Consider the following 25,190-nt stretch of genomic DNA (forward strand, 5'->3'; position numbering starts at 1 on the left):
TTTCGTTTGAGTGTATGTGATTGGGGTTGTGTGCAGTTGAAGTTGTATGCGTGATGTTTCTTTGAATTTTCGTGCGTGTTCCTTTGTATGTTCCCATCCTTCGTTCCCATCGGGTCTTTGTCAGTTGCTCAGTCCCTTACCTGTTGGCTCGAGGCTTAACAGAGGTCTACTCTGTTTTCAAACCTTCTGCCTTCACCATTCGGCCACCTCCAAAACCTTCATAAGCCCCGAACAATCAATACCGAACAGACATTCTTTCATCCCCTCAAAAATCGTTTAGCCAGGAGTTCCTCAGCCTTCATTTATTAACCATTGAAGAATTAATTATCAATGTAATCACTCAAATTAAACAGCAGACTCAAGCACTTAATGAGCACTGGCTGTGGAGCGTGATTCAGGGCTGCGGTAGGCAAGCCTTCAGAGGATAACCCGCTATATAGGCTATAGGAGCTGTCTCCTTTATATAGATCACATGTGAGGAGCAGCCTGGGCATTTTTCTATTAGCATGACAGGCTAAACTTTGAAATTCTATCTCGGCTCAACTTAATCTGTGATTCATCTAATCAGATGCATATTGTAAAAAGGTTCTGATAAAACCTAATGGTTCTGTGGACTGTAGGCTTCACGTTTATTTGTGTTTATTTTTGGATGCGGCTGAAATGATAAGTGGGGTGACAAACCAAGTAGGTTTAAGCTGTCCTATTTTGCTCAGATTCGTGCAGTACCTACTTATAAGCATCTATTGTTGAACAAATAACCAAGATACTAAATTACAAGGTGTGGAGAGACAAAGGAAAACAACACTTGTTTCATATGGTTGTTTCATGTTGTTGGATACTTGTTTGAGGAGGGTGCTTCCTTACTGTGTTGTTTTGATATGATGCCACTCCAGGTACGAAGTATCAGTCACAAGATGTGGTGTATCTGTCTGTGTAGCCATGGGTGGCGGCTATTGGATGGATGGACGCAACCTTTGTCATGTCATCTTTTGCAGTCATAACTGCAAAACATTTAACAGTGTGTGTGTGTGTGTGTGTGTGTGTGTGTGTGTGTGTGTGTGTGTGTGTGTGTGTGTGTGTGTGTGTGTGTGTGTGTGTGTGTGTGTGTGTTTGTGTGCACGTCTCTAATTGAGCTAAAAGGGTCAATTTGTAATTATGTTTAGGAGATATTATTTATAAGGAACGCCACACATTTGTTGGAACGGATGATACATGGAAGATACACGCTCCTTTCATTTCATTTCACTAATTAGTGAGAAGCGGGGACCGGTTGAAACCATTCGCGCTGCCTCTGAGGGGTGTTGGATTTTGTAGTTCCTGCCACAATCTTTTGCTAATAGTTTTCCGGAGGCATTGCGGCTGCTTTTCAGTTTCAATGTTTCGATTAAGCAAAGGATTTAACTCTTGAAATATATTACCACCTTTAAATAAACATACAGTCTTTGTCAAAGCACCGCTTGTTTTCTGTATCGCATCAGCCTCCCCCTCGAACACCGGGCGAGGGGAACAGAGTATCAATCTGATGCTGTCCGCCGTTTCCAGGGTGAAAATTCCCCTTAGGAAGCTTTCAAACGCCGCTAATTAAAACCATTCAATGAAAGGATTATTAAAATAAGAAAATCAAAAGCGGGTAAACGAGAGTGCGTGGATAAAAAAAAAAAAAGCATAGGAAAAACACCGCTCGATTGGAAATATTTTCACGCAATCGACACCGGGTAAATATGACATTATCACTCATACCCTGCGATATAAGGCATGAAAGTGTTGCGTTTGATGGCAGAGTGTTGCTTCTTTAGCTGTGTTTCCCATAATCAATCAGCACCAGTCGTCATCGGACAGCTCCGAGCTGCTGTCCTCCTCCTCCTCGCCGTCCGTGCCTTCTCTATTCCCTGCCGGAGCTAAACGCTGGTTGTTGCCCACTAAAAAGCCGCGTCGATATCTTTATTCGCCTTTTCTGCGGTGCCGAGTTTATTAGGGCGGTCGAGTTGTTGATTAAAGCGAGAGAGCCGATGTCGAAAACACGCGTTGAAGTCGTGCTACACCTGGAATTAGCCTAATTACCTTTGCTTTCTTCCCGCAGGAACGACTCTTGGGGAACCTGGTCCTCAAAAGGATGTAAAACGGTGCTCACAGATGCATCCCATACGAAATGCTTATGTGATCGTGTATCTACCTTCGCCATTTTGGCTCAGCAACCAAGAGAAATAGTAAGTCGGCTATCGATTTGTTATGTATAGCAACTTGCTGATGATCGTAAAGCAGCACTGGAGCTTACCTTCAGCTCAGAGATGGATATTGGATGTGTTATTTAATAAATAATCAAGTTAAATGCGTTGTTATTGTCATTAATAAAGGGGACGTTTCATAACTAGTTTGCACAGAGACTGAGGTAACTCTGTGGTGTGCGTGAGCGCGTGCGCACAGATGTTCCCTCGCGCTGGTTCTTTTGAGTGCACGTTTCCACGCGTGGGTGTGTGCACAGGCCTGCTGCCTGTCGGTGTGAGTCGGACCAATTTTTTTCTCGTCAACAATAATGGATTATAACCTGTTCTGGACAAATAGTGATTTAAAGAAACGCACGAGTAGCCTACAGTATCAGCAACATACAATAAACCAGAGCTCAGTGGAGGTGGTCTGGGCGGCCGTACCTAGACTCGCTTGCATACTGATGAGCCGATATATTGACTAAAGCCCCTGCAACATAACAGGCAATCCACTTTAGGTCCATTTGAAATGTCTGGGGCTGTTTTTTGATTGGAGTGCTGTGCTGTGCTGTGTGAGACTTATGTGTTGCTCTGCGACCAACTCCTGCTGACTGCCATGTCTCACTCCGTCCGTCTGTCTGTCTGTCTGTCTGTCTGTCTGTCGGTCTTCCCCACAGGCCATGGAGTACTCGGGGGTCCCATCTGTAACACTGATAGTTGGCTGCGGTCTGTCCTGCCTTGCCTTGATCACACTGGCAGTGATCTATGCCGTCCTTTGGAGGTAATTCCACAACCCGTTTGACCACCGCCGATAGGTTGTTTTATTTAGTGAAGCATGGTTACGGTTATTATATTATTCCTGAAAGAAAGATGTATTTCGTTGTGAGATGGATTAAGAATTCATATGTCGTGACCGACAAAGAAAATCCGCCAGACTTAACAACACCTTTTCAATGAGAAACGAAACTGAAGCCAATAGAAGAGAAACCGTGACACCATAATGTGAGATGTATTTGTTGTGAGATAGATTCAAACATCTCGATCGACAAGTCCACTCATGACTTCTACTTGTTGGTCCTTAATGTGCGTATGGGAAATCAGCCTGAAACCTGAATCCAATACGATGATGGTTTAGGGTAAATAAAAGAGCAATGCAATGTATGAAATACATTTATCTTGTATGTTTTCCTCCTCCTCCTCCTCCTCTCCTCAGATATATTCGTTCTGAACGATCTATCATCCTTATCAACTTCTGCCTGTCCATAATCTGCTCAAACATATTGATCCTCGTCGGACAAACACAGACTCACAATGCGGTAAGTGTGTCTATTCATCCTACTTCACTGGGAGACGTGTGCTGAGGAAATGAAACCAAGATGGCTACTGGCTGCGAGAAGCTTGGTGGAAAAACAACAAACACAATTGTTACTTTTCCCCAAAACGGGGCTCTTAGTTGAAACTCCATGGGGTAGCGATTAGAGCCTTGTGTCGTTAGAACCTATTTTCAAGCCCAGTGCTAATCTTGCACTGATACACAATTCAAATCTACAAATCTACACAATGAATCTAAATGAGATATCAAGAGTTTGTAATGCCTTTATAAGATGTGGCTGGACTTTATTTTAGCTGGGAACCATAAGACCCCGGTAACATGCGTCATTGTCCTCTGAACGTGAAAACCACCCCAAGGTGTTGGCATTGAGACAGCGGTGATCTTGAATGGCAATTAGATATGAGAGGCCACAGTAGAAGACTACAAATGGGCTAGAAGAGAGAAAAAAGGAAAGGGCAGATCCCTTTGAAGGGAAATACTGATGCATGTTTTATTGCAATTCATGAAATGAATGGCAGGGGCACCAGTTAGCATATCATCCTCCGCTAGCCTGTTGCGTGACTCTGCATCGGGTCTGAATAACTTCTGGTATGGGCGTGAATACAGAGTCGAATCTCAATCGAGGGTCATGATGCAAAGATGAACTTAAACCCAATGTAGCCATCGTGGAGCCGTCTCTAAATTTCTGCTAATGGTGATGATGAGCCCCGATGTAAAAAATAATGTGTCCCGCCTAACAGACAGACCACACTAGCTTACTTTGTCTCGCCATGCTTAGCCGATATATCTTTGAAATCTTAAGAATCACCGAAGCATATGATGACTATATCTGTGATGCCCATAAAACAAATTAAGCTTAAATACAATCTCGTCCAGACTATCCACATTGTGTGCGCTGAAAGCCAAAATGTGTTACCACATTTCTCCAGCAAACTCTTCCAGGAAATATGTATCAAGCTTTTTCCTTTTTTTTTGCTTTTTGCTTTTTTTAACTGGCCAATAAACAAGAGGCTCATGTAAGAGATTGTTTGGCAAACAGTGCTGGGGATTTACAAGCTGCCCACACAGAATCCCATCTCGGTGGGCTGGCAGTATTATGGGATGACACATCGGCCTATTACACAGACATTTCATTTAACCGCCATATTCCCAACATACCTTCACCTTTACTGGGAGAGAGGGCTTTGAACTAAATTGTCTGTTTTGGCGGTTTCATTGACATCTCTCACAGGTTTTAACCTTTTTCCCTTTCACTCCTTTGTGGGTTTTAGTGTGGTCATGGGAAGCTTTCTGGATGTTTTTGTTGGTTTTTTACACTGGTCATGTGTGGCTATTGGCTATTGTGGCTTATCTCAAATCGTTATGCTTTCTTTGTTTTTTTTGTCTTGTAATTGTACAGTTTGATCTGACTTTACTCTCCTGAAGTAAGTCTCTAAATATTGACTTTGAATTTACCTCTACCTGCATGTTTGTCAGAAATACATTAGCAAACCTTTGTTAAATGTCCTTATGCCATTTTTGCGATAACATAAAACAAAACCTCTGTGTGATCCAAACTTAAAATCATTGCTTCTAAAAGGTAGTAAGGAATTCCGCGGCGAGGCAGCGTTAAACTATCAGTTGTTTAGGTCTTATCTGCGTTCTTCTTGCTAGGGCACATAGGGACTGAAGCATCCACGGTCTATCGCAAGGAAACCTGCACTCTGGGATCTGTGTTTTGTTGGTAGCACCAGGGATCTGACACAGTATCTGAAACATAGCTGAAACAAGACTGGGGGCCAGCACTTGTGCTGAGGCTTGTCAGGTTTCGATGGGGCCCTTGACATCGTCTCTATTCATTATAAGGACCCCTTCTGTACATGGACCAGACATTTGTCAACACTCCCCAACACAATATGTGTCCCTGGACATGTGGAGGAAGAACTAGAAGCTTTCGGCAAACATTTCCAAAATGTTCCACAAGCCGGCGAAAAAGAAGAGGAGAGATGCTATTTTTAAGAGTGGCCAAGATTCGTTCAAATGAGATTCATGGGACCATGCAATTCATCACTTGGTAAAAAAAAAAAAGGAATAATGAATTGTGCTTGTAGTATATCACTGTGACACATTGTTTTCCTCCCCTCTCCTCTTTTAAACTGCATGCACTTAAGCATGCCCTGATTGGTGAGAAACAAGCTAGCCTCGGCTAGGTCCATCAGCGCCCAAACACCACCCCCCCCCCCCCCCCCCCCGTCCACTAGTTCCCTACTAAACGGCACTCGTCTGTCGTAGGAGTAGCGCATTAGTCACCGCACAACACATGAGTTACCTGTGTTCCTGCGCTCCAGCCATGTCTGACATGCCAATGATGCTGTGCTATTCCCGTTTGATGGTATAGCGTGACGTATAAGTCACCGTGGGGGGGGGGGGTGAAGCACACGGGTACTGTCCCCTACATCCACCAGCCCGCCAGGGCTTAATTGCTATGGCGCTTCACGCTGTTCCCATATGTTTCCTCCCTGACACAAGCGCTATATAATTGGCTCCGTTCTTTATCCTTGCGTCGGGCTCCGTGGCGGATGCAAACGGTTGACTGGTGCGTCGTGTTGTTGCACCGTTGTCTCGCGAGGACAGCAGAGGCCGTTTTACGAGCAGGAAGTGAAGCAGTGAGTCACCTCTGCCGGGCCACGTCGTCGGTTATGCTTCGTCCTCTGTCACCCTGGTTTAAAGGGAACGGAAAAACAAGACAGATGGGAAGGGAGGCAGAGGTTTGGCTTGTTAGTAGGGGAGAGAAAAGCCATTATCTTACCTAAAGAGATGCTCGCGGGGTTAATGTTTATGACCGGCAACATGAAGAAGTACAGCCAAACTGGAAAGACAGACAATGAACGATTATTATAAATAATAACTCTCACTGAATTCCTTCTTCCAGAGATAATGGCTTGAACCCTATTGCCTATTGTTCAATTCGTTTTTGTATGAAATGCTAAGTGCTAGCTCTACACATGCCCCAAAGTACAATATTTTGTTGTGTTGCCAAGGACGTTTGCTGACAGTGACGCTAACTCCCAGAGACGGCCGTTCAGAAGGCTTCTTCAAATTAACAGTTTGATGTTTAGGCGCCTAACGACAGGAATAATGTGGTACATGGTAGGAACCCTAATATAATTCCCTTTGGGAGGTAAGAAAGGAAACGCTTGATTAAGCCACTGTGGGATATTTGTGCGCTTAGATGTGTTGGCAGAACCACAGTTAACTGTCAACAAGAATGGACCTGAAAATAGATGCTTACATCTCTTGAGTTCAAGTCCCCATTGCTGCATTGAATATATCCTATAATACCTTTAGTGATACCCCTCCATTAATATAATATGACGTTGTTATAGTCAAAGTGCAATACACATGAATATAATAGGTAACTATTATAATAAATCAAAGAAAATAAACCGTTTGCCATTACGAAAAAGTGTTTTATGTTCCAAAAAAAGAATCAATGCTTTAAAGTACAGTAAGAACCTGTTGCACACAATGCAGCAGAGACCATCGTTGAAACTGTAGCAGGGAAATCAATTTGTGCAGAGGATAGACACTTCACAGAGTGCTTTACCCTCTTCCTCTCTCTCTCGCTCTCTCCCCCTCTGTCTCTGGGGGGGTTGTGATGACCACCGCCTTCTTGGCTGGAGCGTTTGTTAGTTATTCATGTGAAGAAGCCCGGGCTCTAACAAGCCTCCTTGAGAAGTAATGAGAAGATAGAAGTAGTTTTCACACCACATCTCGGAAACTTCACAGCATACGAGAATAAATGCAAAAAAATGAGATGAATCTGCCGGGGAGGTTTATGCAACAAGGACAACTCAACCTTGTCGCGTACAAAAAGAACTAGCCTCTCTGATGAGATGAGATGGCATCTTCCATGCACGACTAATGTTAGCTCCGAAACAGCAAAGTCTAATCTTTATTCAACGGGAGTTTGATTCACACATTTGTTTCCCCATGCACCCTATTTCTATGACTGGATGTTTTTTTTCTGAAAATACAGATGGTGTAGTTGTGTGATTATCAGCCTCATGAAAAAGTTAACTGATTAAATTACCATTAGAATAACACCGTCAGGAAATCACCCACTTTCTCTCTCTTGACTCCCCCCTGAGCTCTCTCTCTGTCGCTCGCTGCTGCTGCTTTGTACATCATTTTACATCTTAAACAGTCATTTAGGAAAAGAAAGTGAAGGAAGCCTTTGAGAATATTCTAGACAATGTCACAGTTTGAGCTCCCTGCAGGCAGAGCTTATACCAGCGGGGTAACAAAAACCAAATCTGATTTAAGATGTCTACTCCTGGGTCACGACCACGGATGATAAAAAAAAAATTGATGGCCCTAATGTGATGCCGTAGTCCCCTTATTAGGCTAGCACACATTACAAATGTTTTTTTTTTCCGTGCCAACCAACCACCTAACCTACCTTTCGCATCTATCTGTGTCAACCTCGCTACGCCTTAAAGGGGCCCTCTTTTCCACGGCTCCTCTGTTTCCATGGATACGGACACAGTGAGCTTAACATCTCTACGGCGTTTGCGATTCTAAAAGGGCAATGTGCACGGTGGGCTTCAAACGGGCCTCGGTGGACGCCGGCCCCCCTGAACATCAGCGCCGTGTTGCGGCGTCCGCGCCCCACGCTTACCTCCTAGCCGCCGTGTGCGTTTGTCGGTTGCTCGGGGCTGCTAGCCGCGGGCGGCGGTGGTCCAAAGTGACACCCGGCGTCGTGGCAACAGGGTAATAAGATCGGACCTGCAGCTTCGACCTCACAACAGAGATCTTTATAGCAAAGGATGGTTTGTCGAGGTTCCGTTCACCCGTGTTTGAGCAAACGATTCATTAGACAAGTCTTTTGAAGTTGTTTGGATTGTCAGGCCTTCGTTCGAGGATATTTTTTCTCGCAGCCCTTGATTCAATTTTGCGACGCTAACTTATTTGAAGTTGTGGTATGCATCTGGCATGAATAAAAGAAGCAGTGCGCTGGAATCGTGACCGAATGGTTTTCCTATCACACCGTAGCCATACATAACAGAGCTGTCTCTGAAGGCATGGAGGAGCATATAGGAACTGTTCCCGAACGATGGGAACACATTGTAATTACAAGTGAGCAGAGTTGTTATCAATATTCATGAAGCACATTCTATAACAACCAGATAGATCATAATTTCTACATCGATTTTACTAATGCACATGCTGCAGTGATACCACGCAGTGGGGACTGCTTCTCATGCCTGACCACGATTCTACTGCCCCCAAAGTCGGTCGCATAGTATTATGAGTCGACCTGAAAAAGCACACAAACTTCACTGCATCCAAATACATATATTTATGCCCCCCTCCCGTCGAACCCCACACGTCGCCACGATGAAGTTTCTGCGCTTTAGGCATCGGCGGCGTTTGATATGCCTCCTGAAGCCGACACGGGTGGGTGGGATTACCGGACCACGTGCAGCCCCAGTGAGGGGCGCATGGGGAGGGGAGGGTTTACGCTGTGTCTCCCAGCGGGGGGCCACAGCTTGTACTACAGAGGAGCCTCACGCTTCACAGGCCCCGGGATCAGCCCAGAGACTCTCCGTGGTCCATGGCCGGCTCTTCTGGTGTGAAGTCTCGCTTCAGATTACCACCGGGGCCCCCACTCACACACACACTGCACATACTGTAAACCCAGGCTCGGAGTCTAACCAAATGAGAAGGAGAAGAAGGAGAAGGAGAAGGAAAATTAGAAGAAGGAGAAGGAGAAGGAGAAGGAAAATGAGAAGGAGATGGAGGAGGAGAGGGAGAAGGAGAAAAAGAAGGAGAAAGAGAAGAAGAAGAAGAAGAAGAAGAAGAAGAAGAAGAAGAAGAAGAAGAAGAAGAAGAAGAAGAATGAGAATGAGAAGAAGAGTGAGAATGAGACGAAGGAGAAGCAGCAGTAGAATGGTCAATCTCTCAACCACGGCAAATGTCAGGAGCGCGTTCACAAAAGTCTTCTTCTTTGTTATTTAATTGTGTTCACCATTTCGAGGGAGGCGCTCATCGCTTATCCAGGGGAGGGGGGTAATGGTGGTGGTGGCAGGGGGGGGGCGGCGGGGAAGGGACAACAGTGATGTACCCCGGCTAATGAAGCAAGAAGATCCCCGCCCCGCTGTGGAGGGCTAAACACCTCTACTGCCGCTTCCCGGTGGTGTGATTCAGCGGCGCGGCGCTAGTGGTTAGCCAGCCTCCTCCCGGTGCAAAGAGATTGACCTTGGCTCACATGCCTCCAGGTGCGCGCTCTAGCATACTAAGGAGAGAGGGCCGTAGAAGGGGGGGGGGGAGGGGGGGGGGGGGGGGGGGGGCGCCACGCCACTGCCACGTCTCGTATGTGCGCGCGTGCGGCGCGTGTGTCTACTGTGTGGTGTTGTGTGTGTGTGTGTGTGTGTGTGTGTGTGGGCCGGCCTGAGCTGGCGCAGATCTCTGCCACCGGCGCCGTCTTTTGGGTCGCATTACTTTCGCTCGGCGGTGCGTTCGTTCTGCGGTTTGATTCGTAATCTCGTGCTATTCGCAGAATCATAGTATGTTAACGGGGTCTATTGATAGGACTCATCGATTTGTTGTTGTTGTTGTTGTTGTTGTGGTGGTGGGATTGACTCATGACAGCAGGGGCGCTTCCGCCTCGGGAGTCTCTAATGACGGACCTTATCGTCTCCATCTGTGAATCACAGCGCAGGCCGCTATTAGACGGGCCCGTTACAATAGTTACCGGCCTGCCATAATATCCTCGTGTATCGATTACACGCTCTCGCCCTCCCGATGTTTGTCCACCAGGCGGATGCAGGGAAGGGCCGTGCTTCACTGGGATGAGGTTTGATTGAAAACTCACACCCAACCCTGATGCTCATCTGTTCTGCCCTGTGTGTGCGTGTGTGTGTGTGTGTGTGTGTGTGTGTGTGTGTGTGTGTGTGTGTGTGTGTGTGTGTGTGTGTGTGTGTGTGTGTGTGTGTGTGTGTGTGTGTGTGTGTGTGTGTTGGTTACTTTTGACACCACCAGGGCGTGTGCACGATGACCACGGCCTTCCTGCACTTCTTCTTCCTGGCGTCGTTCTGCTGGGTGCTGACTGAGGCGTGGCAGTCCTACATGGCCGTGACGGGCAAGGTCCGGACCCGGCTCATACGCAAGCGCTTCCTCTGCCTGGGCTGGGGTAAGTGGTGACTCAGTGGCGCCCGGTTCTCTATGTTTTTCTATGCGGTGTGAGTTTGTTCCGTTGGCGAAAGACGTCCTTCAACCCCCGGTTGTTGTCTTTGTCTGAAACTCATTATTGGGGTTGTTGAAAAGTTGTGGCGTGACGATGGCTTGTTTGGGTCGGTGGTGAAGGCCAGGGCGATCCACACTCGATGTCCGATTGGGTGAGGTGGAGAAACCGTCTGGGCCGCCGGCTCTAAAATGGTGGGAGGCTGCACTCGTGTTGGTGAGAAACCCGTGCAAGGCGGGACACGGCTCGGATCTGTAGTGTGGGGTGTAACTGTGGGATGTACAAGCATGGTGTGAAACGCCTGGGAGTCGTAGATCCACCACACAGTGTGTCCTAGTAAAGAGAGAGGGAGAGCAGATTCTTAGCTCACCGTTAGAACATAATATAATCTGGTACACGGCCACGTCACGAAAGCGTGTATACGAACGCACACACGTAATTGTTTATTTGTTAGTACTTATCCTGATTAACGTAAAAATGCCTCTTACCCATTTCATAGCCTCGAGCCCTCTCATTGCCTCTTAGCCTTTCACAACTTGCATAATTTATAGTTGGCAATGACCTGGGGTGTAAATAGTGTTGCTTCATATTTAGTTTACTCTTCTTATTCAATATTATCTCCTTCTGCACCAACCTCACAGAGTCACCTTCCTTCTGTGTGCAACACGTCTGAGCGTCCTTGGGTTATGAATATCCCATGTTCCTGTAAGCAAGCATTCGCACAGAGAATAATGAGAAGCCAGCCTGCTGTCTCTCTCCTCGCCCTCCTCCTATCTGTGGAAGGAACACATCAGGGGAGAACATACCGTCTTTCGAATAACTTCTATAGTTGCCTATAATGGGTGGCTCAAATGCACTCTGAGAGCCCTATCCACAGGGCTTACTTATAGATTTTAGAACTATGTGAGAAAATAAATAGAAAATAATCTATTTGATTAGGAGGGAGCCCACACTCATTCTTCTTGTTACCTAGCAACAAACAAGGCTCCCCACTTCATTGCAGTGCCACTGCTTGCTGGAGAGGAAGGAACAGAAAAAAAAGACAAAGCCTGAATTTCAGATGGCGAGGCCGTTTGATAAAATATCATTAAAACCATCATTGGAAGATCAAGAATCTAATCTGTATCTGTCGAACATCAAGAGTTAACCGTTTTTTTCGGTCGGATGACGATGAGGCAGAGCATTTAGCGAGCGTGTTTGCTGTTAACGTCGGAACATGCAGTCTTTTTCTGCTAGCCTCCGACATTCAGAGTGGCGCGTCGCCTTTTCCGAACACACGTGTGTTCTTAATCGCGTCTCGCTGCGATGCAGTGGGTTAACCTTGGCTGTTTACCGCATGGTGATTTATGAGCTGCGTGGGTACACTAGGCTCTCTTTAGCTGCCCCCCCCCCCACCCCCCCCCCCCCACACACACACACACACACAGCTGACAGGCCCTGAATGACCAAAGGGGGGCCCCTTGCCATGAGTCTCCAGGAACTGATTGCATCTGCGACAACTGCCCCAGCGGGCCGAGGACGTGTTAATATTCCGGGCACACGGGCAGCCGGGATGGAAACGCAACAATCCATTGCACAAATCCATATCGAGGGGGCAAAGAGTGGAACCCCCCCCCCCCCCCCTGTCTTATAGATAAGGCTGAGGGAGTAGGAGTGCGGGAAAGTGGGGTCCCTTATTGGTATTCTTTGCGAATGCATTTATGCTTTTTCTCTGTTTTTGTTATCGCGTCGCCGTTCTCCGGCGAAGTGTCCCTTAATGCCGTCTTGTGCGATGGAACACGGGGACGGCGGTGTTATGGAAATGCGTGGGTACGTCGTAGTGTACCGTTGTTAGCGCCGTGGTTTTGTGGGGCTCTGGGCGCGCTCCCGCTCGGGCAATCTCCCCCGAAATCGCACGCAGGGGTATTGACTCTGCGTCGAGTTAAGCTTTTTAGGAAGATCCGCCATTTTGCAAGCATCTTGAAAGGCTAATGCGGTAATGCTGATTTATTTGTCTGTCTTTGTTTGCTTTTTTCTCTTTTTTAAAGGATTACCGGCCTTGGTTGTCGCAGTCTCGATGGGATTCACTAAAGCGAAGGGCTATGGGACCCCCCAATAGTGAGTCTGTCTGTTCCGTCTCTTTTCCTTCCCCAAATAGTGAGTCGTTCTGTTCCGTCTCTTCCCTCCCCCTGGATGCCAGCACTCTCTTTTATTTCATGAACCCAGGCTGGGACAGCTTAAGTATCTCCAGTGTGTTTGGGGCTAACCCTGAACCGTGTCAGGAATAAGGAGCCCAAGATAAAGGAGAAGCGATGGGACGCAAGGAATGCTTAGGCCCAATCCCATTCCTACCCCTCACGCCTTCCCCTTACCCCTTTAAAACAAGGGGGAGGGGGAAGGGGAAGGGGTAAGGGTTAGGAATGGGATTGGGCCTTTATCAGCTCCTTTTTTTTTAGCAAACGACTACCTCGTTTAAAATGGCCTCAAAAATCAACACAGGCCTCATCGAATTAAAATTCAGCCTCCGAGAGGTGGCTCCCAATCCTCTATTTCGAAGAGCATCACAGCTGGACGGTAAACGAGTGAACAATGCTTTAAAACTCTCTTTAGTGCTACCTTTTTTGAATGTATTTTTTTTTTTTTGCTGTAGCAAAACATTCATTTTGTTGAAACTTTGTTGAAATTAAACCCCAGCATATGCTAGCACTCCCCTGGTACCGGGGGACAGAATGCAGCTGTAGGCGCGCACCGCCCAGTCCTGCGCGCTGGACGGAAATGCTGATTTCTACTGTTTTCTGCTGTTCCTGTGTGCCGCTCTGCAGCTGCTGGCTGTCTCTGGAAGGGGGTCTCTTGTACGCCTTCGTGGGGCCCGCGGCCGCCGTGGTTCTGGTAATTATAGCCGTGTATTTACCTTCATTGTGAAATGCCCCTTTTTTATCTTTTTTTTTTTATTTTATTTTTTTTATCAAAACCAAGAGACGACGCGAAATGAATGAATGCGTGTGTTTGTTTGTTGTCGGGGGAATAAACAAAAACAAAAGAAAACACCCTTCCAAGCCAAACGGATGACGCGGCTCCAATTAGGACGAGTCGATCCGGAATATTCCGTTCTGTCTATTCCTGCGTTGTTTTGCTGAAATCCTTTTAGCCCCCAGATTGATTCTCCCCATCAGCTTTTATGGACGTGGTTAATATCTTCACATACGGCCCCCGGGGGCCCTTCCACTGTGTAATTGTCATGACGCAATTGAAAGATGTCAGGATCTTCGCAATATCTATTCCATAAACCTCAACGGCGAGAAGGGAGATGCAACATAGACCTGGAGATAAATCTCAATGAAGATTAAAAACCCGGAAAAGCGCCCGAGAAAAAGAGGGATAACTGCGAGCTAATAAAATCAATGTTCTAGAACCTTCTCTCTGCAGAAATATTACACTGTAAAGGGTAATGCTTTGATGATCCCCTGTTCGTTCTCTCTCTCTCTCTCTCTCTCTCTCTCTCTCTCTCTCTCTCTCTCTCTCTCTCTCTCTCTCTCTCTTCTCTCCTCTCTCTCTCTCTCTCTCTCTCCTCTCTCGCTCTCTCTTCTCTCTCTCTCTCTCTCTCTCTCTCTCTCTCCTTCTCTCTCTCTCTCTCTCTCCTCTCTCTCTCCCTCTCTCTCTCTCTCTCTCTCTCTCTCTCTCTTCTCTCTCTCTCTCTCTCTCTCTCTCTCTCTCTCTCTCTCTCTCTCTCCGCTCTCTCTCTCTCTCTCTCTCTCTCTCTCTCTCTCTCTCTCTCTCTCTCTCTCTCCCCTACCTGTAGGTCAACATGGTGATCGGCATACTGGTGTTTAATAAACTGGTGTCCAGAGATGGCATCCTGGACAAGAAACTGAAGCACCGGGCAGGGTATGACAGCACCCTGCAGTTAGTACTCCTTTTATTTCCTTTTCTTCCCCACACACCGTCTCACACATATATACATATGTATGTTCTGTACGTCTAACCCCCACGAGTAAAAATACACACATCCTTTGATTTCCTCTAACGGATGGAAATCCGGCCCCGCCCACATCCCCGTCCTCTCCGGGCCCCCGCGCTTTTGCACGCGAGGAAATTAGAAGTATAAACATAAAGGGGTCACGGCGGGCCCCCGGGGAGCTGCGTGGCGTTCGGGTTCCCTCTTGGCAGAATCAGTCCAAGATGAATCGGAGGACGAGAAGGACGACGGAGAGGAGGAGCACGTCTTACACGTTCGCCCCGCGCCCTCCGCTGGGGTGATGCCGCCGCTGCTCGTGGGGGCGTAGCCGTAGCGGGCCAATGGTCGTCGGGGGCGGGGGGACGGGAGTGGGGGGGGGGGCTGTGTTCACGCCGTCCTACAGTGCTCTCTGTTCCAGCGCGTGTCTCTCCCTTGTGTCTCCGCAGACAGATGAGCGAGCCGCACACGGGCCTCACGCTGAAGTGCGCCAAGTGCGGCGTGGTGTCGACCACGGCGCTCTCCGCCACTACCGCCAGCAACGCCATGTGAGTGGGGGGGGGGATGGGTGTTGATGGATAAGCCCGGAGGAGGGGGGGGGGGGGGGGGGGGGGGAGGGGGGGGGGAGGGGGGAGGGGGAGGGGGGGGCGCCATCTATCGATACCGCACCGCGAGGTGTGGTCCGATGCATCACCGGGCTTGTGCGGGCGGCGTCAGGGTGACTCAGAGAATCCCCCCCCCCCCCCCCCCTCCCCCCTCCCCCCTCCCTCCATAGCAACCTTCCCTAACCTTCCAAGATTCTGGCTCCGAAGCACATATCCTTTCGAGTTTCGCTCACGTGTCCACGTGGAGAACCTGAACCTCTCACTAATCCACACTTTTGTTGATGCCGTTTTTTTTAAAGCGTGAACAAAAACAACATTTCACACCTTTTCCTCCTCCCTTCACTTCCTCTGAGCAGTCCTCCGTTCCAGCTGAGCGACCTTACTTCCCTCTTTCCCCTCCCTCTCTTCCTCTTCCTCCTCCTCTTCCTCCTCTGCCTCCTCCTCTTTCCCCTCCCTCTCTTCCTCCTCCTCCTCTTCCTCCTCTTCCTCCTCCTCCTCTTTCCCCTCCCTCTCATCCTCCTCCTCCTCCGCCCTGACGCTGTGTCCTCTCCTCCCTCTCCTCCTCCTCCTCCTCCTCCGCCCTGACTGCGTCCTCTCCTCCTCTTCCTCCCTCTCCTCCTCCTCCCTGACTGCGTCCTCTCCTCCTCTTCCTCCCTCTCCTCCTCCTCCTCCTCCTCCACCCTGACTGCGTCCTCTCCTCCTCTTCCTCCCTCTCCTCCTCCTCCTCCTCCTCCTCCTCCACCCTGACTGCGTCCTCTCCTCCTCTTCCTCCCTCTCCTCCTCCTCCTCCTCCTCCACCCTGACTGCGTCCTCTCTTCCTCCCTCTCCTCCTCCTCCTCCATCTCCTCCTCCTCCTCCTCCTCCTCCACCCTAACTGCGTCCTCTCCTCCTCTTCCTCCCTCTCCTCCTCCTCCTCCTCCACCCTGACTGCGTCCTCTCCTCCTCTTCCTCCCTCTCCTCCTCCTCCTCCTCCTCCTCCACCCTGACTGCGTCCTCTCCTCCTCTTCCTCCCTCTCCTCCTCCTCCTCCTCCTCCTCCACCCTGACTGCGTCCTCTCCTCCTCCTCCTCCTCCTCCTCCTCCTCCTCCTCCTCCACCCTGACTGCGTCCTCTCCTCCTCTTCCTCCCTCTCCTCCTCCTCCTCCTCCTCCACCCTGACTGCGTCCTCTCCTCCTCTTCCTCCCTCTCCTCCTCCTCCTCCTCCTCCTCCACCCTGACTGCGTCCTCTCCTCCTCTTCCTCCCTCTCCTCCTCCTCCTCCTCCTCCTCCTCCGCCCTGACTGCGTCCTCTCCTCCTCTTCCTCCCTCTCCTCCTCCTCCTCCTCCTCCTCCACCCTGACTGCGTCCTCTCCTCCTCTTCCTCCCTCTCCTCCTCCTCCTCCTCCTCCTCCACCCTGACTGCGTCCTCTCCTCCTCCTCCTCCTCCTCCTCCTCCTCCTCCTCCACCCTGACTGCGTCCTCTCCTCCTCTTCCTCCCTCTCCTCCTCCTCCTCCTCCTCCACCCTGACTGCGTCCTCTCCTCTTCCTCCCTCTCCTCCTCCTCCTCCTCCTCCTCCACCCTGACTGCGTCCTCTCCTCCTCTTCCTCCCTCTCCTCCTCCTCCTCCTCCTCCTCCGCCCTGACTGCGTCCTCTCCTCGGCAGGGCGTCTCTGTGGAGTTCCTGCGTGGTGCTGCCCCTGCTGGCGCTCACCTGGATGTCGGCGGTGCTCGCCATGACGGACAAGCGCTCCATCCTGTTCCAGATCCTCTTCGCCGTGTTCGACTCTCTGCAGGGCCTGGTCATCGTCATGGTCCACTGCATCCTGCGCAGAGAGGTGACCCGTCCCCGCGTTCGTGTATCCCGAGGCGCCCGCGCGTCACGGATGTGTCCGCGGCCGCGCCATAAACCGCCATGTCCGTCGAGTCGCTGGCCTGCAAAGTTTGGTTTATTTGTTACGTTTTAGTTGCGTAACGCTGCCACGGCGCACAGTTGCGAGGCATGTCTGCGCTCGGCACAACGGGAAGACTGCAGGGAATTAAACAACCTGCACATCCCACTGCACTAAGATCGACCTTGATTACATAAACGTGAATCGCTATTGCATATGTTATGAGGGGACTGTGTTTGTGTGTGTCTGTGTGTGTATGTGTGCATGTGTGACACTAAAGAGCCGTTGTTCCCTCGCCGCTAGGTACAAGATGCGTTCAGGTGTCGTCTTCGAAACTGCCAGGATCCGATGAACGCCGACGCCACCGGAACCTTCCCCAACGGGCACGCTCAGATTATGGTGGGCGGAGCTATCCCTTCTTATCTTTTAATTGCAACAGGCGTGGGCATGCTCCATGAATATGTACCGTGATTAATGTACACACGCCCACACCTGCTTCAGCTCTGTTATTGTTTGTTGTATCATTTCCTTATGGTATGGATTTGATTTGGGTTCAGCGTTCGCTGCTATGATTCGGTTCGACTGAAACGCCAGTCGCAGCTTAAACATTGTTTAACAAGGGCTCAAAACTCAACAAGTACATTCATTAGGGTTTAGTGTCTGCGTCGTGCCGATTTCATGTGCCTGTCGTGTATACTACGGCCCTTATAGGAGAACAGGGCTGGGCCTGACCTTTAAAATGCAATACGATCTCCTGCTAACTCCAGCGCAATGTCGCTGGCTCATCGTTTCGACGCTACTCTGCCCTTAATATTTTGTAATGCTCCTCCATTTGCAATATATTGCAAATGGTTTTCAGTGTTGCATAATAGTGTCGGGGTCGCCTGGTTTAATACAGCCATTAGCAGCATCCACCTACAGGTGGTTTGTTTTTTTTCAAAAGAAATACTGCCAGTCGACAGTCAGCACTACCGAACCCCTGAATTATTTTGCATGAAAATGGATTGAGTTTGCATATTGATAACTGAGCAGAAGATGAATATTGTCCTTTGCCGGAATGTAAAATCGAATCACGGGCCTTAATCCCGCTCTTTATTTCATGGTTTCATATCAATGTAATGGAGTTAGCACTTGATTATACGTCTAGTCATTTAAATGGCTGCTGACGGCCGGTCTGCGTTGTCCCCCCTACAGACGGACTTTGAGAAGGACGTGGACATCGCCTGCCGATCAGGTAAGGACTGCCCTCCCTCCGTCGGTCCCCCCCTGGTCTGACGGGCGGCCCGGGGGGTTGTCTGCTGCTGCAGCAGACAACCCCCCGGGCCGCCCGTCAGACCAGGGAGCCGTTGCGTAACCACCGTTGGGTTTTGCTCCGTTGTCAGAGCCACAGACTTTTTCTTGTTTTTCCCAAAAAGCGAGCCGGGGTACACTAGCAGCGCTAGCGTGTGCACTTAACTCGCGCACTGTGGCGCCCGGGCGGAATTGGAAACAGCAAATTGAATTGACTGCCGGGGCCTGGGGTTCACCTGCCCTGTGGACGCCGAGCAGAGGACGTCTGAATAGAAATAGCTTCCTTGTCTCTTTTTTCACACACCGTATAACAGCGACGCTTTTTGAATCGTGATTTTTCTTCTTTATTTTTTTTATTATTAAAACATACATTTCTGAGCGACCCAAGCGGGCAGAATACTTGAAGCAATCTTTTATTTTTCCCTGGTATTCCTTCAATTATTCAGCGGCAGGAAGGTATTTCGTTGGGTGGTCCCCGCGACGGCTAGGCTTCCATCCCTTCGGGCCACATCAATTACTTATTAACGAGCGCATGTTTTAATTAACGCTAAGGATGTGGAGACGTTTATAGGATTATTTTTTTATTTTTTTAAGTAAGGGCCCCAGCGAGGGGCTGCGAGGGCCTATTTAAGCCAGGGGCCGGCGAGGAGCTGAACAGGCTCGTTCATTACTCGCTCTCAGGTCTGAGAACCACAGCCCGGGTAAGGCCCCAGGGCCCGCAGGTATAGCCCCCCCCCCCCCCCCTGGTGGACGTGAAGCCGGGTGTGTGTGTGAGGATAGTTGCAGCGCAAGGAGATGGAGAGGCCACCGAAAGGACGGCCAGACGGACGGACGGACGGTTATGGTTTTGGTGGAATCATCCTAATAGGAAGAGGCTGTGATCACGGAGTACTTACTTTGCAGTGATGTGATTGCACCGCTCAGAGAGGCTTGCGTCCTCAGTCACACACTTGAGAGCGCGTGTTGTGGAGCCTCTTCAGAGGGTGTAACAACAGGCCCCGTCAGCCTGGGAACACACAGGAGTAGGGCTGGACGATTCACCGAATTCAAACCGACACCACCACCATGTGATAGAACGCGTTATGCAGATCGCAAAGGGTGCGATTAAAATAAATTAAAAAATATATATATATATATCTTTTTTTTAACTGTTACTGTTACTGACTGGAGATCAGTAAGATTTGCATCTATTTTCCTTTTACAAATCAATAGTTAAATAAAGATTTATAATATCAGTTCATGCATCAATTCATCTCAACACATCGGCCTGGCCTAAAGGAAAGAGCCGTTTATATGTTGACTGCTTCCAATCTTGTGTTGGTTATACTACAGAATGATTGATAACGATGAGGTAAAAAATAATAGCGTGCTAAATCGCAATGGCAATATTGGTTGAAATAATCGCAATCGGATTATTTCCCCAAAATCGTTCAGTCCTACGGAGGAGAGAACGGAGCCGGTAGCTGGTTCCCGCTGCTGCTGACCAGGCTGTGCTAACTGTACCAGGCTGTGGCCACGCAGAGGGATATAACTATCTTTACATTACATTTGGGCGCTTTTCTAATTACACGCTGACCTTTTTGTCAGCAGATAGAACCCTTCATTCCAAACTCGGGAGGTGGACATTAAGAGGGACAGACGTAGGGTACAGTCCCTACTTGTGGTAAAAGGTTTTTTTTCTAATGGGATTTTTCTTTGGGTGGCGGTGGCAAGGTGACCATAACCACATTACGAGATAAGGGTGTCACTATTGGGCAGAGGGGGAGGGAGCGAGGGAGAGAGAGAGAGGGAGAGAGAGGGAGGGAGGGAGGGAGACAGAGAGAGTGATGTAATGAGCCCAGGGAAATGTATTGCGTGTTCACCCAAAGTGACCTGTGTCAGTTCCCGGCAACTTTAAGTCACAAAGAATGAGTCCCTTCCGGGCAGCATGGAAAGTCACACACCGGGCATATTTATAATTTATACTGTCAAATCCATAAAAATATAACAAAATACCAAAGAAACCGGACAGAAACCCGGGAAAACAAGCGCAAAGTCAAACCCAAGTTTTAACGTGGAACTATTCCGGCTCCGTTCGGATCCCGCACGTCGACCCGACCAGGGCACCCCCTCTGTGGGTACAAGAACGCCCCTCTGAACGCCCCTCTAACCTCCCCCCCACCCCCCCTCACAGCGCTCCACAAAGACATGGGCTCGTGCCGCGCGGCCACTATCACGGGCACGCTGTCCCGCATCTCCCTGAACGACGAGGAGGAGGAGGAGCAGCAGCAGAAGGCCTCCGAGGGCCTCAACTACTCCACGCTGCCGGGCAACATCATGTCCAAGGTCATCATCCAGCCCTCGGCGCTGCACATGCCCATGGGCGTGGGCATGGCCGGCGGCGAGCTGGGCGACGGCGGCGGCATCGGCCTCGGCGGCATCGGCGGAGACATGCGCCGCGCCGTCTACCTGTGCACGGACGACGCCATGCGCCACGGCGAGCAGGACATGAGCGGCCGCGACATGGACGGCCAGATGATGGAGACGGACTATATCGTGATGCCGCGGGCGGGGGGCGGCGGCGGCGGCGGCGGCGGCGGGGGCGGAGCCTCGGTGGGCAACGTGCCCACGCTGCTGAAGGACGACTGTAAGATGGGCATGGGCATGGAGACGCTGTCCCACGACCGGCTCATGCACTACAAGATGAGCCCCGACTTTGGCGGCATGAGCGCGGCGGCCATGGAGCACCTGGGCCTCGGGCTGGAGCAGCAGCAGCAGCAGCAGCAGCAGCAGTACCCCGGGCCCCCGGAGCACATGCAGACCCTGCCCTTCGAGCCGCGCACCGCCGTCAAGAACTTCCTGGCGGAGATGGAGGAGAGCGGCGGGCTGTCGCGCAGCGAGACGGGCTCCACCATCTCCATGAGCTCCCTGGAGGTGAGGGGGGGACGGGGGGGACGCGGGGACGGGGGGACGGGACGGGACGTAGGACGGTCGGTTGGTTGGGACGTGGACGAAGGGATCTGGTGATTGACGTTTGTGAGTGGATGAATTCAGGGATGAGGGATTGCAGATGTGAGTGAGTGGATTTAGCAGTGTACGGTGACTGTTTGAGTCTGTTTGAATGCCTGCATTTAGAACAGTAGGATCAGTGTTAGACTAATGAGTTAGTACTGTTTGCTGACTGTGACGAAAATTGACCACAACATGCTTAGTACGATATGCTTTCTGTTACATCGGCTATTGAATGATTGAATATAGGAAGATATGCAATAACACAGGCATGTGAATGAATGGATATAGGCCGATAAGCTTAATGATAGACGTGAATGAATTAATGTAGGACTATAGTCCTATTGTTGGGCATGAATTATTTAATTAGTCTATAGGCCTACTTTTAGAAGTGTGATGGTTCATTGTTGATATATTGTCTTTTTGGACCATGTTATTTACAATACACACTTTAGTGTGCCTTGTTTGAGTGTGAGTGTTGGTGTATGCATCAGCCAGTCAGAATCCAACTAGCATCATGTTCCTGTACCTATTCCTTTACAGAGAAGGAAGTCTCGGTACTCGGACCTGGACTTTGAGGTAGGTGGTCGAGGGCTTTGTGTCCAAGCGTTCACCCTGTTCACACAGTAGGGAGACCTGGTGTTGCCTTTATGTTTGCCGTTTGATTTACCATTACTTTTTCGTTGCACTTAAGCTTATTAGAGTCGCATTGCACCGACGCAGGCAGATTTACCGACGTGCTGAGTAGTTCAAAAGGAAAGGCAAACGCTGTAAAGTGACCAAAAAGGTCTTGCAGCCCTCATCCACACTTTCTCCCATCTGATACATGCATTCGCTGGACTTTTTATTTTGAAAAAAAAAAAAAATGAATGCCTTAACAATTCATTTGCACTTTTCACTTCTAATTTTTTTACCACTGATTTCTTCCTCGATTGTAACGGTTTGCAACATCAAGTCAACGCTATAAAAAAACAAAAAAAATAAACGGGAACCAAAAACCGAGAGAAGGTTTCCGGCGTTTTCTTCCTGATGCAAACCCCCCCCAATCAACATCTCCCGCATATAGAATAACGTGCACACTTGCAATCCAAAGGGAACAGACAGAGGGTGATTGCGCCGCCTCCTTGGCAGCGCAGAATGCATCCCTCCTGCTCCTCCTCAGAGCTCGCCGGCCCCCACTGTCAGCGTTTTATTCCTCTCTGGTAAAAGCCCCTGTGATGGGCTGCTTCATAAGATAGTGTCCTTAAGAGATAGAGCGCTTGTGCGGGCTGTCCTACAGTATTTGCACAGGGCCACGCGAGGGCTTTCCTTTACACCGCCACTTGATTATAGATATGCAGAGGCCAGCGCATATTTATTTGTTTTCACCGGCCCCCGCCAGCATACTGAACACACGAGTAAATTGAGTTTGGTGTGTGACTGTGTTTTGTAAAAAATTATTGGCTTTCAATACAAAACAAACCCCCCACCCTTTCTGCTATTGCAGAAAGTCATGCACACCAGGAAAAGACACATGGAGCTGTTCCAGGAACTGAATCAGAAATTTCAAACCCTGGACCGATTTCGAGACATACCAAATATGGGCAGCATGGTGAGTAACAGGAAACCAAGGCGGGTCGGCTGTCTGCCAATTAGCCCGGATCGGCATCACCGAGTAGCCTGTTTTTAGATATATATATCCGGGGCGCAGGGACACAAGTGTGTGATTGTGCAAATGAGCAGTTAGTCGGCTAATGTATTCATGTGGAAGAGAAGACTCCTATATCTAGCGGCCTTGCCAGCAGCTGGCAGGAGGGACTTTGGGGACAGGCCTAACCCCACCCCCACCCCCACCTGCCCGCCCCCCTCTCCACAAGGGCCGGTGTCAGGGAGCGAGAGAGAAGGCTGCGGCTGTCTCTCGGCCATCCACTTGCCAGTGCATCCATTCCCCCCCAAACCCCCCCCCCCCCCCCCCCCCCTCAACGCAAGGCCATGAATGCACTTTTATTTCCATGCTTATCCCTCGTCCCCCCCAGCTTCCCCGTCATTAATCCACGAATGCATGGCGAAACGATTCTCCAAATCGACCCACCTCCGCACAAACACGCCCGGGGGGGGGGGGGGGGGGGGGGGGGGTCTTCAGTGGACGAGACTAAAAAGGTTGAAAGTTGGATGTTGATGTCATTTGTTCTTCTATTCTTTTGGGGGGTTTTGGGTCTGTTTCACTGATCTGCGGTAGGCAAGCGAGAGCGTTGGGGGGGGGGGGGGGGCTGTACCAGCTGTCCCGTTAGGGGGGGGCTGTCATAGATAGAAGCGTTTTCTCTCTGTTTTGATGCGTAACCCCCCCCGTTGTGAGCCGAAGCCCTCCAGGACCAGTATGAGACCAGTATACTAGTATTACCAGCACACCACCACCACCACCACCACCACCACCCCCCATCGACCCCTTTTGACACAACGCACCAAGCCTTTGCTCACATCTCAATCACCCCCACAGCACAGTGTGATTTGTTGCTTGTTGCTTAGTTACCACCGGCAGGACTTTTTCTTTTTCTTTATCACAAAAAAAAAAGAAAAAGGGTTAGAAAAAGCTAGATCCTCACTCACCCGTTTTCCTTTCTTCCCCCGACCGGTTCGCCACTGCAGAGGCCACTGCAGACGATGGTAACTATTTTATATTCCTTCCCCCGGGGTTTCTCGATTCCTGTATCAATCATCTGTTTTGTTTCCCACTGTGTCTTTGACTGGGATCGGGGCCAACTGTGGTTAATGTGAGCCATGCATCCATACATCATTTGATCTATCATACAGTGTATATATATATATATATATATATATATATATATATAATGTGGTGACTATTGGCAAAAGAGCCTCATATAGTATATAAGAATCAATACAGTAAAGTACATTTTCACAGAGAACACATCGATACATTTCTATGAGCTCTTTTCTTGCAAATGGTGCTGAAAGCTTCCCACATCATGAAGTACACACACACACACATCCCTCCACCCCCACCCACACACACACACATCCCTCCCCCTCACACACATACACGTAGACACATACGCACACACACACACACATCCCTCCCCCCCACGCACACATTCGCACACACACACACACACCCAGCCGCCGGCGTGGATGTTAACATAGTAGCCGATGTCCGGACTCATGTTGGGCACCAGGGAGGCTCCACAAGACGCAGTGCAACTAACCTCCCCCTTAACCCCCCCCGTCCCCCCGTCCCCCGCCCCCCGTCCCCCGTCCCCCGTCCCCGTCGCCCCATCTCGTCTACAGGACACCAAGACAATGCCAAACAAGAACCCGTGGGAGAGCTACAACCCGGCCTGCGAGTACCAGAACTACGCCACCATGAGTGTCCTGGAGCCCGGCGCTAAGGCCTCCCTGGAGATGACTGCGGCCGAGTGGGAGAAGTGTGTGAACCTGCCCCTGGAGGTCCAAGAGGGGGACTTCCAGACGGAGGTCTAGTGGAGGGGGGGGGGGGGGGGATCGCTGGGGAGAGGGAGAGGGGGGGGGGGGGGCAGGGAGAGAGAGGGGGGAGGGGGGAGGGGTGGCAGGGAGAGGATGTATTTTGCACTGAAAAAAAAGCAACTGACTTTTTGAAAACAGCCTTGGCGTACATATCTGGATTATAAGGAGCGCGGCGGGGACATTATGTGCCAATACCGGTGGAGAGGAAGAGGAGGAGGAGGAGGAAGGAGACGAGGAAGCGAAGAACAACAACATGGGAGACGGTGGGGGG

The 25,190-nt window shown here is 49.9% G+C and overlaps 1 protein-coding gene across 1 annotated transcript in view; it reads left to right on the plus strand.

Moving 5' to 3' along the window:
* adgrb3 (adhesion G protein-coupled receptor B3) overlaps window positions 1-24,916 on the plus strand; it is a 104,439-nt gene extending 79,523 nt beyond the window's left edge. The window contains exons 16-30 of the mRNA XM_056609870.1: window positions 2,081-2,207; window positions 2,882-2,985; window positions 3,418-3,520; window positions 10,561-10,711; window positions 12,790-12,859; window positions 13,564-13,630; window positions 14,541-14,626; window positions 15,143-15,241; window positions 16,939-17,110; window positions 17,468-17,563; window positions 18,359-18,398; window positions 20,628-21,367; window positions 21,986-22,021; window positions 22,929-23,033; window positions 24,725-24,916. Of these exons, the coding sequence (XP_056465845.1) occupies window positions 2,081-2,207; window positions 2,882-2,985; window positions 3,418-3,520; window positions 10,561-10,711; window positions 12,790-12,859; window positions 13,564-13,630; window positions 14,541-14,626; window positions 15,143-15,241; window positions 16,939-17,110; window positions 17,468-17,563; window positions 18,359-18,398; window positions 20,628-21,367; window positions 21,986-22,021; window positions 22,929-23,033; window positions 24,725-24,916 (2,188 nt within the window). The remainder of the gene's footprint in view (window positions 1-2,080; window positions 2,208-2,881; window positions 2,986-3,417; window positions 3,521-10,560; window positions 10,712-12,789; window positions 12,860-13,563; window positions 13,631-14,540; window positions 14,627-15,142; window positions 15,242-16,938; window positions 17,111-17,467; window positions 17,564-18,358; window positions 18,399-20,627; window positions 21,368-21,985; window positions 22,022-22,928; window positions 23,034-24,724) is intronic.
* Window positions 24,917-25,190: the final 274 nt, after the last annotated feature.

The sequence above is a fragment of the Gadus chalcogrammus genome, chromosome 15 (genome assembly GCF_026213295.1).
Source record: "Gadus chalcogrammus isolate NIFS_2021 chromosome 15, NIFS_Gcha_1.0, whole genome shotgun sequence".
NCBI classification, from domain to species: domain Eukaryota; kingdom Metazoa; phylum Chordata; class Actinopteri; order Gadiformes; family Gadidae; genus Gadus; species Gadus chalcogrammus.